Here is a 15,231-nt window from a genome sequence, read left to right on the forward strand (position 1 = left end):
CCTGGTGAAAGGTCTACAATATTTGTTGTGGTTCACTGTGGCCTGGGCTCTAGGCTTGTAAGTGTCAGGCAGATGAGGCCCCAGCCCCTGGCACAGCTTCAGAGATGATGCTCAGTGGCTTTCCAGAAACTTCGCCCTGGCCAAACAGTCACAATGGGACCCAGGGCTTTGCCTCACTGGGACACAGGCTGCATCCTCTCCTGAGTGAGGTTTGTGAAGAACACACACAATTTAGCTGGAGCCGAAGCAGCTACAGACATATAGACACTCCCACATATGCTCAACCCCAAACCCAGAAGGCTGGCCCATGCTTGGCATGGCGCCCAAGGCCACCCCTCTTTTGTCAGTGCTTGAGGCCAGCCCTGGCTCTGCCCTTTGGAGCCCAGCATTGTTCTCCAGGCTCATTTGCCTGAGATGGTCAAGTCCAGTGGATTCTGGCCACTTGTTCTTCTCCTGCATCCTGAGAGTGTCACTGTTTCATAGGGAAAAACATTGGGAGGCCCTATGAAACAGTGGGAGCAGCTGACACCTTTGTATACAGCACAACTGCCTATCCAACTCTCTGGGACTCGGCCTGCAATGGAGTCTCTGTGGAGGTAGTCTACCTTGGGGTAGACCTGAAGCCTGGTTTCTGGGTTTGAATCCTGGCTGCAAGACCTTGGGCAAGTCACCCAACCTCTCTGTGCCTCAGGATGGTAAATTGGGCATGTGTGAGTGCCTACCTCACAGGGCTGTGAACATGACATGAGTTGATATTTGTAACATGCTTAAAACTGGCACAAAGGAAGAGCTCAAAGAATGACTGCTGTTATTGATGCTGCTGTTGTCATTTTTCATGAGAGGAGGTGCTAGGGCTCCATGGTACAAGGCCCACAGTGGTTGACGTCCCCCTACGCCCTCCCCATTCTCCTGGGTTCCTGCAGCGTAGCACCACATGTGAGACTCAGTGTTCATGCTGTCTTCCAGATGTCATGGAACCTGAGGATGACTCCGAGCCTTCTGCAGGATGCCAGCTTCAGGTCAGGTGTGGCCAGCTCCTGGCTTGTGGTCAGTGGCATCACTTGGTTGTCGTTGTCACTAAGGAAATGAAAAGGCATTGTACAGTTTCCACCTGTCTGGATGGACAGGTCATTGGCTCCGCCAAGGTGAGATGGCTCCTCCAAGCGGCACTTGCCCCACAACCATACCTCCTGCTACTACCCTGAAGTGGCTTCGGTTTCATTCTATGTTTTTGTTGTTGTTGTTTGTTTGTTTGTTTATTACTGGTAGGGTTGGCATCTAATGAAATCTGCCTTACTGTTCAGGAAACTTGGCTGAGCTCAGACATGAAAAGGACATCTTTAGAAAATGCACTGAAGGTCACACAACCAGGGCAGAAGGGAAGATGTGCATCCAGATCTCTAAGAATAGTCATGTTCATGAAAATAGAAAACTCCAGAATGAACAAAGCAAAGCTTCTCATTTTGAGGGGCAAACTCCTCAGGGAGGTCTGGGCAGGGCCTAAAGTATGACTTTTCCAAGAAGCTCCCAGGTGAGGCCAACGCAGCTCATCTTTGCACCACATGGAAGAGCAGGGCACTAAAGTGTGCAGACATCAACACGTGTTGTCAGATTTAGAGCAAGAACCATGAGGAAGGTAATGGAATGCAAATGTATAGCTGGAGGAAGCATCTCATGGCTGTCATTTAGAGACACCCCAGGTACGAGAGAAAGCTGGGAAAAGGTGGAACTGGCAGGAGCCAGCAGCCATTGTCAGAGAAGAGAGGGCCTGGAAGACCACAGAAGGAAGGTACGGCTGGATTTTCACACAAGTTCCAGGGAGAGCATCCCAACCTGGCTGCATTTTAGAATCACCTGCAAAGGCTTTTTAAAGTTCTCTTGCACAGGCTGCACCCAGAATAATTACATCAGAATCTCCCTGGGTCAGGTAATTTGACAATTTACTAATGTTTATAAAATTTTCTAGGTGATTCTAATATGCAGCCAGAATGGAGAACCTTACATACACAGGGTTGCTGGATTCCCCCTAAATGCCATAGTATTCCTCCCCTGACCTTGCCCAGTTGTGACCACCAGTGACATCTCCAGACATTGCTAAATATCCCCTGGGGGTCAAAGTTGTTCCAGGTTAAGACTCATTAGATGAGAACAAATTCTTAGTCCCAAATTCTGTGGGACACATATAGGTGAATTTGATACCATCTGCTGGTAAAGTCCTGTTATCAAAAACAGACAGTGATGACCAAACATATACATATACATATATATATATGTTTTTTTGAGATGGAATTTCTCTCTTGTCACCCAGGCTGGAGTGCAATGGTGCAGCTCTCTGCAACCTCTGCCTCCAGGGTTCAAGCGATTCTCCTTTCTCAACCTCCTGACTAGGTGGGATTACAAGCGCCCGCCACCATGCCCACTAATTTTTGTATTTTTAGTAGAGACGGGGTTTCACCAGGCTGGCCAGGTTGGTCTCAAACTCCTGATCTCAGGCGATCCGCCTGCCTTGCCCTCCCAACGTGCTGGGACTACAGGTGTGAGCCACCGCGCCTGGCCGACCAGAAAGATTTTGATGGGGCATTGAAAAAACAGGTCCTTCAAAACATAGTTAACCTTTTCTCCAATTATTGACAGTATCAGTCCTCCCTCCTTCCCTTTCTCTCTTTCTTCTTTTCCTCATTAAATATTTATTAAGCACCTGTTACATGTTAGCTAATATTTTAGGTGCTGAGAATTGTTTATGCCTATAAACTAAAGACCTGCAGGAACATACATATAGTATAAGGTGCTAAGGATTGTTTTAGGTTCTAAGAATTATTTATGCTTATAAGCCAAAGACCTCCAGGAACATACATATAGTATAAAATAAAAATTAGATTTAAACTGACTATAGCGAGAGATTCCCTATCCCATGGGGTAGTAAGGAGTTAGGAGTGGCTTGTTACGAAACTAGGTTTATTTTAGGTGATTTTTAAGAGGGCTTAAAGAAGTGGAGGTCTGTCTGTTCTGAATTGGGTGCTGCTGGAAAGAGGTGCAATTTGGTGACTGCGAATGTTAATAACTTTTATCCAGAAGGTAGAGACACGGAACAGGGCTGGACTTGTCATTAGAGAGGAAGCAGAAGTCCCTCACGTTCGTTGGGATGGGATGTGTGGTGTCTTTTGTGGTTGCAATATCTTTGTTTTTATCTGTTTAGGCTCAATTACTGAGTTCACTTGTTCCTGTCTTCTTTCGCAGAATATGTTGATATTTTGTGAAATACTTCATATACCTTGAGGCATGTCTTATTGATGTTTGTACCTTCCTTGAACTTGGCACAGGGGCTGACACACAGTGAGCATGGAATAAACACTTGATGAACTGAATTGAATGTGCAGCCACAGGAAGAACATAACTGGCTGGTAGTGTGGTTGGGTGAAGCGGTACAGGCATTAACATCCTCCTTGCGGGACCTGCTAAGCCTAGGGCCATCAACAGGGAGGCCAGGAGTGGTGTGTTGCTATATGGAGTGGCCAAAGCCAAGACTGACAGAGAGCACTTTCCAAAATAATCTCAACAAGTTGGGTCAGGACCAGCAAGTGAAACTCAACTGGGATAAACAGAAAGGCCTGTGTTTTGATGCAAGCATCTGTTGGACAAGAGTAAGATGTGAGAACTTCAGCTTAATTTGACTAGTTTAACAGCCCTTCTCAAAATGCTGAGCCTTTGTTTTCATTGCCAAAGGAAACTTAGATAAATTTGGAAAGATATGGAGCATTTTAATAGTTTGAATTGGGCAAAATGATTTGGAAACTTTATGAGACATTAGACATTTATTAGTCAACCTGAATGGGGAATTGTGCATACACTGGGAATTTGGGAAGAGAGGAGCAAGGTGGGTTGGAGGGGTGAGTGGTGCTTCAGTGTGGGAGAGAGAGGAGGACTCTGTGCCTGCGAGAACAGAGAGAGAAGAGAGCACAGAAAATCATACTCCTGGCAAGCCTTGGTGGTTGAACAATTTGTTTGTTTTTATTTGAAAGTCTCACTTAATTGGTAGGGTGAAAAAGAATATTTCTGAAATTATGTAAACTCTCATTTAGAAAAATACAGTCATCCCTCAGTTTCCTCAGGGGATTGGCTCCAGGACCCTTCCTGGATACCAAACTGCATGGATACCTAAGTCCCTTAAATAAAATGGTGTAGTATTTGCAAATAACAGATGCATACCCTCCTGCATGCTTAACTAAGCTCTAGATGATTTATAATACCTAATACAATGTGAATGCTACATAAATAGTTGTCATACTGTATTTTTTATTGTTATAGCACTATTTTTTATTGTTCTTTTCCTGAATATTTTTGATCCAAAGTTGGTTGAATCCAAGGATATGGAACCCCCAGATATGCAGGGCCAATTGTACATATTTATAAACATATTCTTATATATAATGATTTTATAGTAATTATAAGAATAATATAAATGCATTTTGAAATAGCTCAAAAATAGAGAAAAGAAGATTAGCTACCCTCCTGCTACTTTATCACATTTTGTAATTTCAGTTTTATCCCTTTAAAAAATAGTATGGCCTCGAAGTATAGAAAATCTTGTATACTACTTAGTTCATTTAACCTCTCATTTAACCTAACACTTAGGCTATATGGTATAGCTTATTGCTCCTAGGCTACAAACCTAGACAGCATGTGGCTGTACTGAATACTGTAGGCAACTGTAACACAGTGGTATTTGTGTATCTAAACACTCTAAACATGGAAAAAGTACAGTAAAAATATGATATTATAATCTGATGGACCACCATTGCATATGTGCTCTGACACTGACTTGGAACATTGTAATGTGGCACACAGCAATATATGGAAGTAGACTTGGAAATTCATCCAAACTTTTGCCTGTAGCCGCAGTTCATTCTTTTTTATTTCTGAGTAGTATTTCAAGGCATGGATGTGCCATAGTTTGTTTAGTCATTTATCCATTGAAGGACATTTGGGATGTTTCAGGTTTTGGCTATTACAAATAAAGCTTTGTGAGCATTTGTGCACAGGTTTTTGTGTGAATTTAAGTCTTCATTTATCTGGGATGAATTCCAAGAGTTCAATTGCTGGTTTCTATGGTAATTGAATGTTTAGTTTTATAAGAAACTGCCAAACTATTTTGAAAATGATTGTATCATTTGACATTTCCGCTAACAATGGATGAGTGAGGCAGTTTTTCTGCACTTAATGTTGTCACTATTTCTATATTAGCCATTATGATAGTTGTGTAGTAATATCTCACTGTGTTTTTAATTTGTATTTCCTTAATGGCTAATGAGGTTGAACATCATCTTTTCATGTGCTTATTTGCCATCTGTATATTCTCCTCAGTGATGTCCATCCATTTTCTAATTGCATTGTTTGCTTTTTTTTTTTTTTTTTTTTTTTGAGATGGAGTCTCACTCTGTTGGCAGGCTGGAGTGAAGTGGGGCAATTTCGGCTCACTGCAACTTCTGCCTCCCGGGTTCAAGCGATTCTTCTGCTTCAGAATCCAGAGTAGCTGGGACTACAGGTGCCCACCACCACGCCTAGCTAATTTTTGTATTTTTAGTAGAGATGGGTTTTCACTATGATGGTCTCGATCTCCTGGCCTCGTGATCTGCCCACCTCAGCCTCCCAAAGTGCTGGGATTACAGGCATAAGCCACCACACCCGGTTGCATTGTTTACTTTTTTAAACTGTTGAGTTTTTTTTTTTTGAGACGGTGTCTCGCTCTGTCGCCCAGGCTGGAGTGCAGTGGCGCGATCTCGGCTCACTATAAGCTCCACCTCCTGGGTTCACGCCATTCTCCTGCCTCAGCCTCCCCAGTAGCTGGGACTACAGGCGCCCGCCACCACGCCCGGCTAATTTTTGTTGTGTTTTTTAGTAGAGACGGGGTTTCACCATGTTAGCCAGGATGGTCTCGGTCTCCTGACCTCCTGATCCGCCTGCCTCGGCCTCCCAAAGTGCTGGGATTACAGGCATGAGCCACTGCGCCTGGCCTTAAACTGTTGAGTTTTAAGGGTTTTAGGGTTTTAAAATATATACATGTATTGTGTGTGTGTCTATATATATACATATATATTCTAGACACCAGTCCTTTGCTAGGTATGTGATTTGCAATAATTCCTCCTAGCCTGTAGCATGTCTTTTAATCCTCTTTCACATGGGTAAAGTTTCTGGTTTTGCTGAAGTATAATTCATTAGTTTTTCCTTATATGACTCATGCTTTTGGTGTCATTTGAGAATATTTTGCCTAGTCCTAGATCCTGGAGATATTCTCCTATTTTTTTCCCTAAAAATTTTCTAGTTTTACATTTTACACTTGAGTTTGTGATCAATTATGAATTAATTTTTGTATAAGGTGTAAGGTTTAAGTTCATTTCTTTGCCTGTGGATGTTCAACTGCTCCAGTACCATTTGTTGAAGAGTCTATCATTTCTCAATTGAATTGCTTTTGCATCTTTGTCAAAAATCAGGTGAGCATTCTTATATAAGCTTATTTCTGGGTTCTCTATTCTTTTCCATTGATCTATGTGATTATCTTTATACCAATGTCACACTATATTGATTTTATAGCTATATAATAAGTCATTATTAGAGTAGTTCCTTCCCCAACTTAATTCTTCTTTTTCAGAGTTGTTTAAGCTATTCTAGGACCTGTGCCTTCCCATATACATTTTAGGATTAGCTTGTTTGTGTCTACAAAAAACCTTGCTGGAATTGCATTATACTTACTGATCAACTGGAGGGGAAATAACATCTTTACTATAGTGAACCTTTCTATCCATGAACCTGGTATGTCTCTCCATTTGTATAGGTCATCTTTGACTTTTTCCATCATCACTTAGGAATTTTCAGTATACAGATCCTCTACGTGTCTTACTAAGTATTTCGTTTTCTTGTGCATAATTGTAAGTGGTATTGTGTTTAATTTTAGTTTCTGTTTATTGTTAGCCTGCAAAAATAAAATTGATTTTTGTGTATTGATCATGTATCTTGTGACCTTGCTGAATTTACTTCTTAGTTCTAGGATATTAAAAAAAATTCCTTGGAACTTTCTACACGGGCATGATAGAAACAGTTTTATTTCTTCCTTTCCACTCTGTATGTATGTAATTATTGCTCATAATAAAACTTTATTAATTTGCCAATACTAGACATTCAGGTTCTTAGTAGAATTACTGAGATAAGAAAGGGGACATTTTTTTGTTTCTTAATATTTTTTATCAAATTTATTTTCAAAAGGACAGTGTCAGTTTTTTACTCCACATTTAATAACTTGTTTTGCTGCATACTTCTGAGATTTGAGAATTATATTTTAGTTTTTTAGATAAAATACATTTTTACTATGAGATGAGAATAAGATACATCATGTTATATCACTTTGTATTTACTTGATTAACTCTGAGATCAAACACTACTCACTCTTGTCCTTTTTATTTTAACAGATGTTATACATCCAGGCTCTGCCAGGGCCTTTCCTTTCTATGGATCCATCCGCATTTGTGGATGTTTATGGATATATTGCTACCCCTCGAGTCTGGAAACAAAAGTCTTCACTAGTCTGGCGTCTTGGCCCCACATACCTCTTTGAAGAAGCCATTTCAATGGAAACTCTGGAAGTTATTAACAAACTTGGCCCAAGATATTGTGGTAACTTCCAAGCTGTGCATATCCAAGGTATGGAGTGTTTTGATTTGCAATGTTCTTGCTGATATTAGTTTTTAAATGGACATCCAGTTATTTATAGCATATTTGCAGAGAATAAGCTCAGCGTTAAGGTCAGTCATTAGGGAAGACCTCTGTAATTGTATCATTATATATTTACAACCCAAGAGAAAATGTCACAGAAAAGGAAATGACAATATCTTTAGATTCCAACTCCAAAGCCCTAATGGGGAAGAGGTGGGTTGGGCAATACCATCAGCAAAGAAAGAGAGAAGAGAATGAGATAAATAAGTTACATTGCTTTTAATGAAGAAGCTTTTTAACTAAAGTATACTGTTGTCTTCAATTATTAAACAGGCAGACAAAACATCCACATTTTCATTATTGATTGTTGTTATTCAAGCAGGGAGCATTGTTCTCTGTGCTCCATCAAGTCAAAGGGGTCAGCTCCCATCTGGAAAGAATGATAAATGAATCTATGTCAGTGGCCTGTATGTGCTGAAGGGCGATTGAGTGCTCTTGAGCATTTCTGTCTCCAGGCCCATGATGTCTTTGAATTTCATTTCCTGTGGCAAGTGGCACTGGCCAGAGCAATGGGACGAGGTCAGGTCTAGGGCCAAAGTCTTACCAATTCTATATTCATGCCACCCTTCTCTACTAGCACAATGGGTATCATTGACTTAGAGACCAGTATGTTAATTCAAACTGGGGTGTTTGCCATGGCTGTGCAGCTCATTGAAAATTAGACATTTCAGCTCAGCCTATTTCAGGTCAGGTTTCTTGTCACTTAACAGTTTAGTTTTAGGGAATGAGGTTATATACTTGACAGATGTTTTAAGCTCTAGTAGTTTCGCACCTGGAGTGCATCTATTTCGTGGTAAGACAAATCTTGGGAGACTTCGCCATGGTTTTCTTTTTCTCTTCCTCCTCCTCCTCCTCCTCCTCCTCCTCCTCCTCCTCCTCCTCCTCCTCCTCTTCTTCTTCTTCTTCTTCTTCTTCTTCTTCTTCAACAGAGTCTCACTCTGTCACCCAGACTGGAGTGCAATGGCACAATCTGGGCTCACTGCAACCTCTGCCTCCCTGGTTCAAGCCATTCTCCTGCCTCAGCCTCCCAAGTAGCTGGGACTACAGGCATGCACCACCATGCCCAGCTGATTTTTTGTACTTTTAGTAGAGACGAGATTTCACCATGTTGGCTAGTCTGGTCTCGAAATCCTGACCTCAAGTGATCTGCCTGTCTTAACCTCCCAAAGTGCTGGGATTACAGGCGTGAGCCACCACACCCAACCCATGGTTTTCTATAAGCAACAGAGAAGAGGGGAAAACAAATGACATGCAAATATACAATGTGCAAAAACATGCAATGTGACAACATACAAACATCCTCTCAATGATTACTTTGCTGTGTGACAGAGATATTAAATTGTATGAGGATTAATTTCCTGCTCTGTAAAGTTAGACTAGAAATGATTAAAGATGTGTTGTTACAGGGGAGGACCCGGACAGTGAAGCCACGCCCCTCGTTGCAGAAGAAAGAGTTTCTTTTGGACTTCACATCGCCAGCTCCTCTATCACCAGTGTAGCGGACATCAGAAATGCTTACAATGAGGTGGACAGCCGCCTGATCGCCAAAGAGGTACATCTTCTAACTTCGCTGCTAATCTCTGTTGGAATCTGGTTTCATGGTTTGCTTTAGCTTTCAGTGCTTAAGTAAACACTATTTCATGTTTGCACATGTGTAGATGAATACACAAATACATGTTTCCCACTTCATTTGTTAAAATATCCTATGCCTCCTCACCCACTGGCATCCTCCCAGACTAAGCCTTTCATTTATAATTATTCAGAGAAGAAAAATCATAAATAAAAGAACGAGAACAAATGACATATTTTAAATACCTTTGCAACATTGAAAACACTATTGAGCTTCCCTAGTCCTGGGTATTAATGACCCACTAACACTGAGATATTCTTTGAGTTGTTGTGATTTTTTTAATTTTAATTTTTTATTTTTTTTACAGATGGGATCTCTCTATGTTGCCCAGGCTGGTCTTGAACTCCTGGGCTCAAGTGATCCTCCTGCTTCGGCCTCCTGAATAGTTGGGATTACAGGTGTGATTCACAGCAGCATCCAGTATTGCTGTGATTAAAACAACAAACAAACAAAAAACAGTAAATTTTCAAAACAACAAGGAGATATGTTTGTAGATGGGGATGCCATTAAATTTACTTCCAATTTTTGCATAAAGAGCTCTTTTGCTTAGCACTGATGAAAATTTGCAATTTGTTTATATTCTCTTCACCCTCATGGACAGAGGGTACCCCCAGAGGATGGGGAGTCAGGAACTAGGTCCTGTTAATCATGAAAGTTGTGGCTTAGCAGCAACACACCGCTTTCTGATGTAGGAGGCCAGGATTCCTATCTTCTTGCCCGTTTGACACCTGTAGAGATTGGGCTCCCAGAGCCTGAACAACCCTAGTCTGAGAAGGTGGTAGCCCTCACCTTGGTAGCGCTGTTCCATCTGAAAGTGTCCTTGGGTCCCTCTTGCTCTTCTTAGCACCTCACTGTGAGCACGTGGGACACTGGTGGCTCAGACTGCGTAACTGAAGCTGCTCACTTACAATTCAGCCACAGCTTGGGAGACAAAATGCATGAGCCTGAATTTTGGCTTCAATCCCCTGACATTGGTTCAATTGCTATTCATTCCCTGATAATTGCTGATGGAGTTTCAGCACTGGGCCAGGCCCCAGAGGGCCTGCCCTCCAGGAGCTCGTGGACAACACTTCTTCTTTTGCAGGAGTTTCTTAGGACTAATTGCTGCTCATTTCTCTAGATGAACATTTCATCCCGTGACAATGCCATGCCCGTGTTCTTGCTGAGGAACTGTGCTGGCCACCTGTCAGGGTCTCTGCGGACCATTGGAGCTGTTGCTGTGGGTCAATTAGGTATGTTCAGCTGGGAAGCTTTGCTGCTATTTGGGAAGCAGGGTTTGTGCTGTCATGGCTTGTGCACCCTGGAGTTCTGGAGTGGTGGAGAGGATAGAGTGTGCCGGGGAACCAGGGTGGGGAGGACCAGAGCTGGGAGTGAATCCAGCCAGAGAGTTAGTCTTCCAGAAAGCATGAGGATCTGTTCACCTGGCAACATCTGGCAATCAGCAGTGAGCTCAGCTACTAACTAGGCTGCTGTCTGTGACAACAGGAACCTGTCTATCTAGTGAGTACAGTGGGGCTTTTGAGCAGAAGCACTGGTTGTGGCTGTTTGAGTGAAAACTGCTGGTCACCATTCAATTGAGCAATAGCAAGGCAACAAATTGGTGCAAGTGCCCTGCCCAGCAGGATCTAGAGGACAGGTAAGAGCAATGGGTTGTTGGAGCAATAGGGATACTGAGGCTCAGGGGTCTGGCTCATCCAACACCCTGGAGTGAGGGCCGAGGGCAGCAATCTGAAATACTCTGGGCCGTTCAGCCTTCTGATGGCAAAGAAAGGACTTAGCACAGTATCTCCCAGCCATCTAAGACTTTCAGAGCCTCCTGCTCTTCCTCCCAGCCTGTCCCAGGTGCACAGGTCCCTCTGGCTGTGGGTGGATGGTGGCACTGGTAGCTCATTGGTCCTCCTGTGCTGTCGGGGCATTTCCCATTGTAATGAAGCTGTGACATGTTAATGAAATGCCCACTTTATGCCACACAGGGGTGAGGGTATTCCACTCCAGCCCTGCTGCCAGCAGCCTGGACTTCATTGGCGGGCCCGCCATCCTCCTGGGCCTCATCTCCTTAGCGACAGATGACCATACCATGTATGCGGCTGTGAAAGTTCTGCACTCGGTCCTGACCAGTAATGCCATGTGTGACTTCCTGATGCAACACATCTGTGGGTACCAGGTAATTCCCATCCTCCCACCTGGGACTGAGACTCCTGAAAGGGCTGTCATCCCCAGGAAACAGGGATGAGCGTTGCTTGCCCCAGTTGCATTCCCTCCAGGGTGACTTCTAGAGAAGGGGAGCCAAAAGCCCTTGGGTTCTGAGACCAGCAACTTTGCAGCAGAGGAGGGGCAGGCAACAGCCAGCCCAAGAGCTCTGCTCAGGGTGAGGATGCTCACCTGGCTGCGGCTTCTGGCCCTTTTCACTGACAAATTCTAACCTCATTTGTGGTGGTCTCCCCACCTTGTCTCTAGCACGGTGGCTGAGAGCCCAGGCTGCAGAGCACACTGCCAGAGTTTAAATCCTATCTCTTCTAATTTGCTATTTAACCTTAGATGAGTTACTTATCCTCTGCCTGTTTCCCCACCTATAAGATATGGACTGTAATAGGGTTGCAGTGAGGATTAGATGATCTCACACAAGTGAAGAGGTTAGAATTATGTCAGGCCCAGAATGAGTGCTAAGTAAACATTAGTCATTTCTAGTTCTTAATCTCTTTGTGCATCAGTTCCCTCATGTGTAAAATGGGATTATGAGAGCACCTGTTTTGCAGGGTTGTGATGACTGTGTTTATATGTGTTGAGAGCTTAGAGGAGCACCTGCACAGGGGACCTGCTTCGCATGTGTTTACTGATTGTCGTTGTTACTTAGAATTGGTAAAGTCAGATGAGACGTGGCCACTGCCCTTGAGTAACTTCTCACATGGCTGGGAGGCAGCCAGGTGAGGAATTAGGAGGGCAGGGCCAGGGCCGGGGTCTGGGCCATGTCATGGGTCTCAGGCAGTGGAGGCTTCTTCTGGTGTGGGGGCTGCTGGGTGATTAGGGCAAAGCCTCCGGTGTCTCTGGCTACTGGGTCAGGGTTAGAGCAGAAGAGAGCTGTGTGATGGCCTTCTGGGCACTCCCCCTGTCTGTCTGGACTACTGCCACAGCTGGACAGTAAATCCTTCCCCCAGCCTGTCCCTCGTAGCCCACTGATGCCAGCTGTAGCCCCACATCACATATCTGGTGGTGTCCCTCCTGTGTGTAAAACCTTCAAAGGCATCTGATTACCGATACCATATCCCAAACTCCCTAGACAGGTTTTCAAAGCCATTCAAAACTGGCCACAGACCTTTCCTTCCAGCCCCATCGCCAATCCAGCCAACATTTCAGCCTATGCTCCCACCTCCCCAAATCCTGCACCTTCTCCAATCATTAAACAGCGACTTTGTGTGCCTGTGGCCTCCACTTGGAGCACCTCTTTTTTTCTCCCTCAAGCACCCTCTTTCTGTTTTCCCAGATCAAGCTCAAATAGCAAAGGCAGCATTCTCTTCCCCCAGCTGAGCATGTGGCTGTCTCCTGGTCTCCTTGGCACCGTGGGCACATCCCGTTTTAACTGCTGTCGCACCCACACTGGAATGCCCTTTCTACACATCTCTACTGGAATCTTCTACAGATCCTAATATTTTTTACTCTTTGCTGGCGTATTACTGACACCATGAAGACACTCAGTACATGTTTTGGGAATGAGTAAATGGGTATATCTGAGTTTATGCTAAAACTCAAGAATTGGGGATATTGGTACACAAAGGTTTTCTCTGAATATGCTGTTAAAGATGATAGTAGTAGGATCTATTCTAATACAGCACAAGGATATCTGCTGTGGCTAGGGATTTTAATAATTATTGTGACCATTTCTAAAATGGCACAAATCAGTTCCTGCCCTCATGAGTGTGTCTAGAAGGATAAAATAAAACAAGAACCAAAATAATTTTAACATAAATAAAAATGCAATCAATGTCCAAGATTCACATCAAGAACTACTACATGCTTTGTGACTCACTGGCTACCTGGCTATCTTCCCAGAAACTCTGAGCTTCTTAGAAAGCTCAGACTACCTCAGGCTCACTGTGGTCTCATTGCCCAGTCCTGGGGATGGGGGGTGGGCATGGTGAGCTCTCAGTGAGGGTTCAGAAATGAGAACATTGCCATGAGAGAAGGAACTATCTACCACAGAGGTACATAGCTCCTGCTGTCACATGTAGGTAGAGGGGTCAAAAAGGGTTTTGTTAAAAAAGGAAGCTCATCAAGAGGTTTCCTGGAGACTGAGCTGGCTGAGCTTTCCAGGAAGAGATGGTAGAGACAAGGAGTGGCCCAAGGATGGAATCTCTTTACTCAACTTAATTGATCAAATGCTTCTTAAGACCAGGCACTGTGCTAGGCACTAGGGATGTGAGGTGAACAAGGTGGGTTTAGTCCCTGTTTTCATGGGACTTACCATCCAAGAAGGTGGACAGAAAAATACTGTTAGCATGAGGGAGAGTCTCTCAGATATCTCCTTTGGGTAAAAAGCTCATCAGATTCAGAGGTTTATTGTACACTTACACATGAAGGCAGAATAAGGAAATTTTAAAATTGTTATTCTGTCTTTAAAAAAGAAACATTTCAAATATTTATGTCTTTGGGGAAAATCAGAAGGAGAAGCTGGGTGGCAAGAGAGGTGGTAAATGGCAGGTTTGATTGAAGAAATAGTATTATTTTGTTTTTTTTTTTTAAACTTTCTTGTCCGCTCTTTATAAAATGCAACCTCCATCCTCCCTCATCCTTTCCTAGGCACGTTTTCTCGCTTTGTGTTTCTTTGTAACCTGCATGTGCATTTGCGTGATGTCTGCTTCTGTATTACCACGTTTGTGTCTGTTTCACCCCAAGACACATGCTTCATAAGGGCATGTGTCCTGCTTGTTTATTGCTGTACCCTAAGAACATGCCATAGATAGTAGGTGCTCAGTTAGGATTGGGGAATGAATCCGTGAATGAAAACAAGGGTCTTCAATTAAGTGGCTTGCTCAAGAGTGGATTTCATCAGTTTTTAGGTTTTACTCTAGGCTCATCTGCTGGTTTACTTGTTGGGTGGGAGAGCATAAACCTTCCTATCTGTTATTTCTGTCTAGCTGACTTATCAGCCTTTTCTCAGACTAAGCAATAGCCAGCTGAGTTTGATAGGATGGGTGTTCTTAATATGGGGAAAGAGGAGGATACTGTTCCAGACCAACATTAAAACACCCAGGATCTGGTCTGGGTTCCTTCACACGGGTAGGAGGTGAGGGTGGTTATGGAGCTGTGCATGGCATACCAAATGGAGGGTAGGGAGCCATAACCTTGCCACTGTAGGGAATGTAGGTTCTGCCTCACAGGTGATGGGCAATTGCAGGAAGGCTGGGACAGGGAAACGGACTGACCGAGGTGTTAGAATACCCCTTGACGCCAGTGGAGAAGATGAGGCATGGGGATGAGATTCAAGCAGGGGCTGAGATAGAATCTGACCTAATAGGAGCCTGTGTTCCTGACCTGAGGAGTCTCAGGATCTCTGAGCAGCCTGGGCAGGTGGCGCTGGAAAGGAGCCAGGGCGGTCCAGCAGGCTGCTGACAGGAAGGAAGGGAGATGCTGGAACACGCTCAGTGGGAAATGTTTGTGAGACATTGAAGGTGAAGTATCATGTGGGAGAGAAGGCTCTGGAGCTCAGGGGCAGGCTGTGCTGGAGGTGTAAATATGAGGGTCATCGCCGCCATGATGATATTTAATCTAAGGAAATTGATGAAATTGCCAAAAAGAAGCTGTAGAGCGAGAAGAAGGTTGAGGGGGAAACAAAGAGGAGC

General features: G+C 43.8%; 1 protein-coding gene across 2 annotated transcripts in view; it reads left to right on the top strand.

The window, feature by feature from the left end:
- The window catches only part of WDFY4 (WDFY family member 4), a 293,287-nt gene that overhangs the window by 90,526 nt on the left and 187,530 nt on the right, over positions 1 to 15,231 (top strand). For both annotated transcript variants that reach the window (XM_030798591.1, XM_003278166.4), the window contains exons 19-23: positions 967 to 1,145; positions 7,461 to 7,692; positions 9,171 to 9,316; positions 10,515 to 10,626; positions 11,368 to 11,558. In XM_030798591.1, coding sequence (XP_030654451.1) covers positions 967 to 1,145; positions 7,461 to 7,692; positions 9,171 to 9,316; positions 10,515 to 10,626; positions 11,368 to 11,558 — 860 coding nt within the window. The remainder of the gene's footprint in view (positions 1 to 966; positions 1,146 to 7,460; positions 7,693 to 9,170; positions 9,317 to 10,514; positions 10,627 to 11,367; positions 11,559 to 15,231) is intronic.

Source organism: Nomascus leucogenys, chromosome 18 (genome assembly GCF_006542625.1).
Source record: "Nomascus leucogenys isolate Asia chromosome 18, Asia_NLE_v1, whole genome shotgun sequence".
Lineage (NCBI taxonomy): Eukaryota > Metazoa > Chordata > Mammalia > Primates > Hylobatidae > Nomascus > Nomascus leucogenys.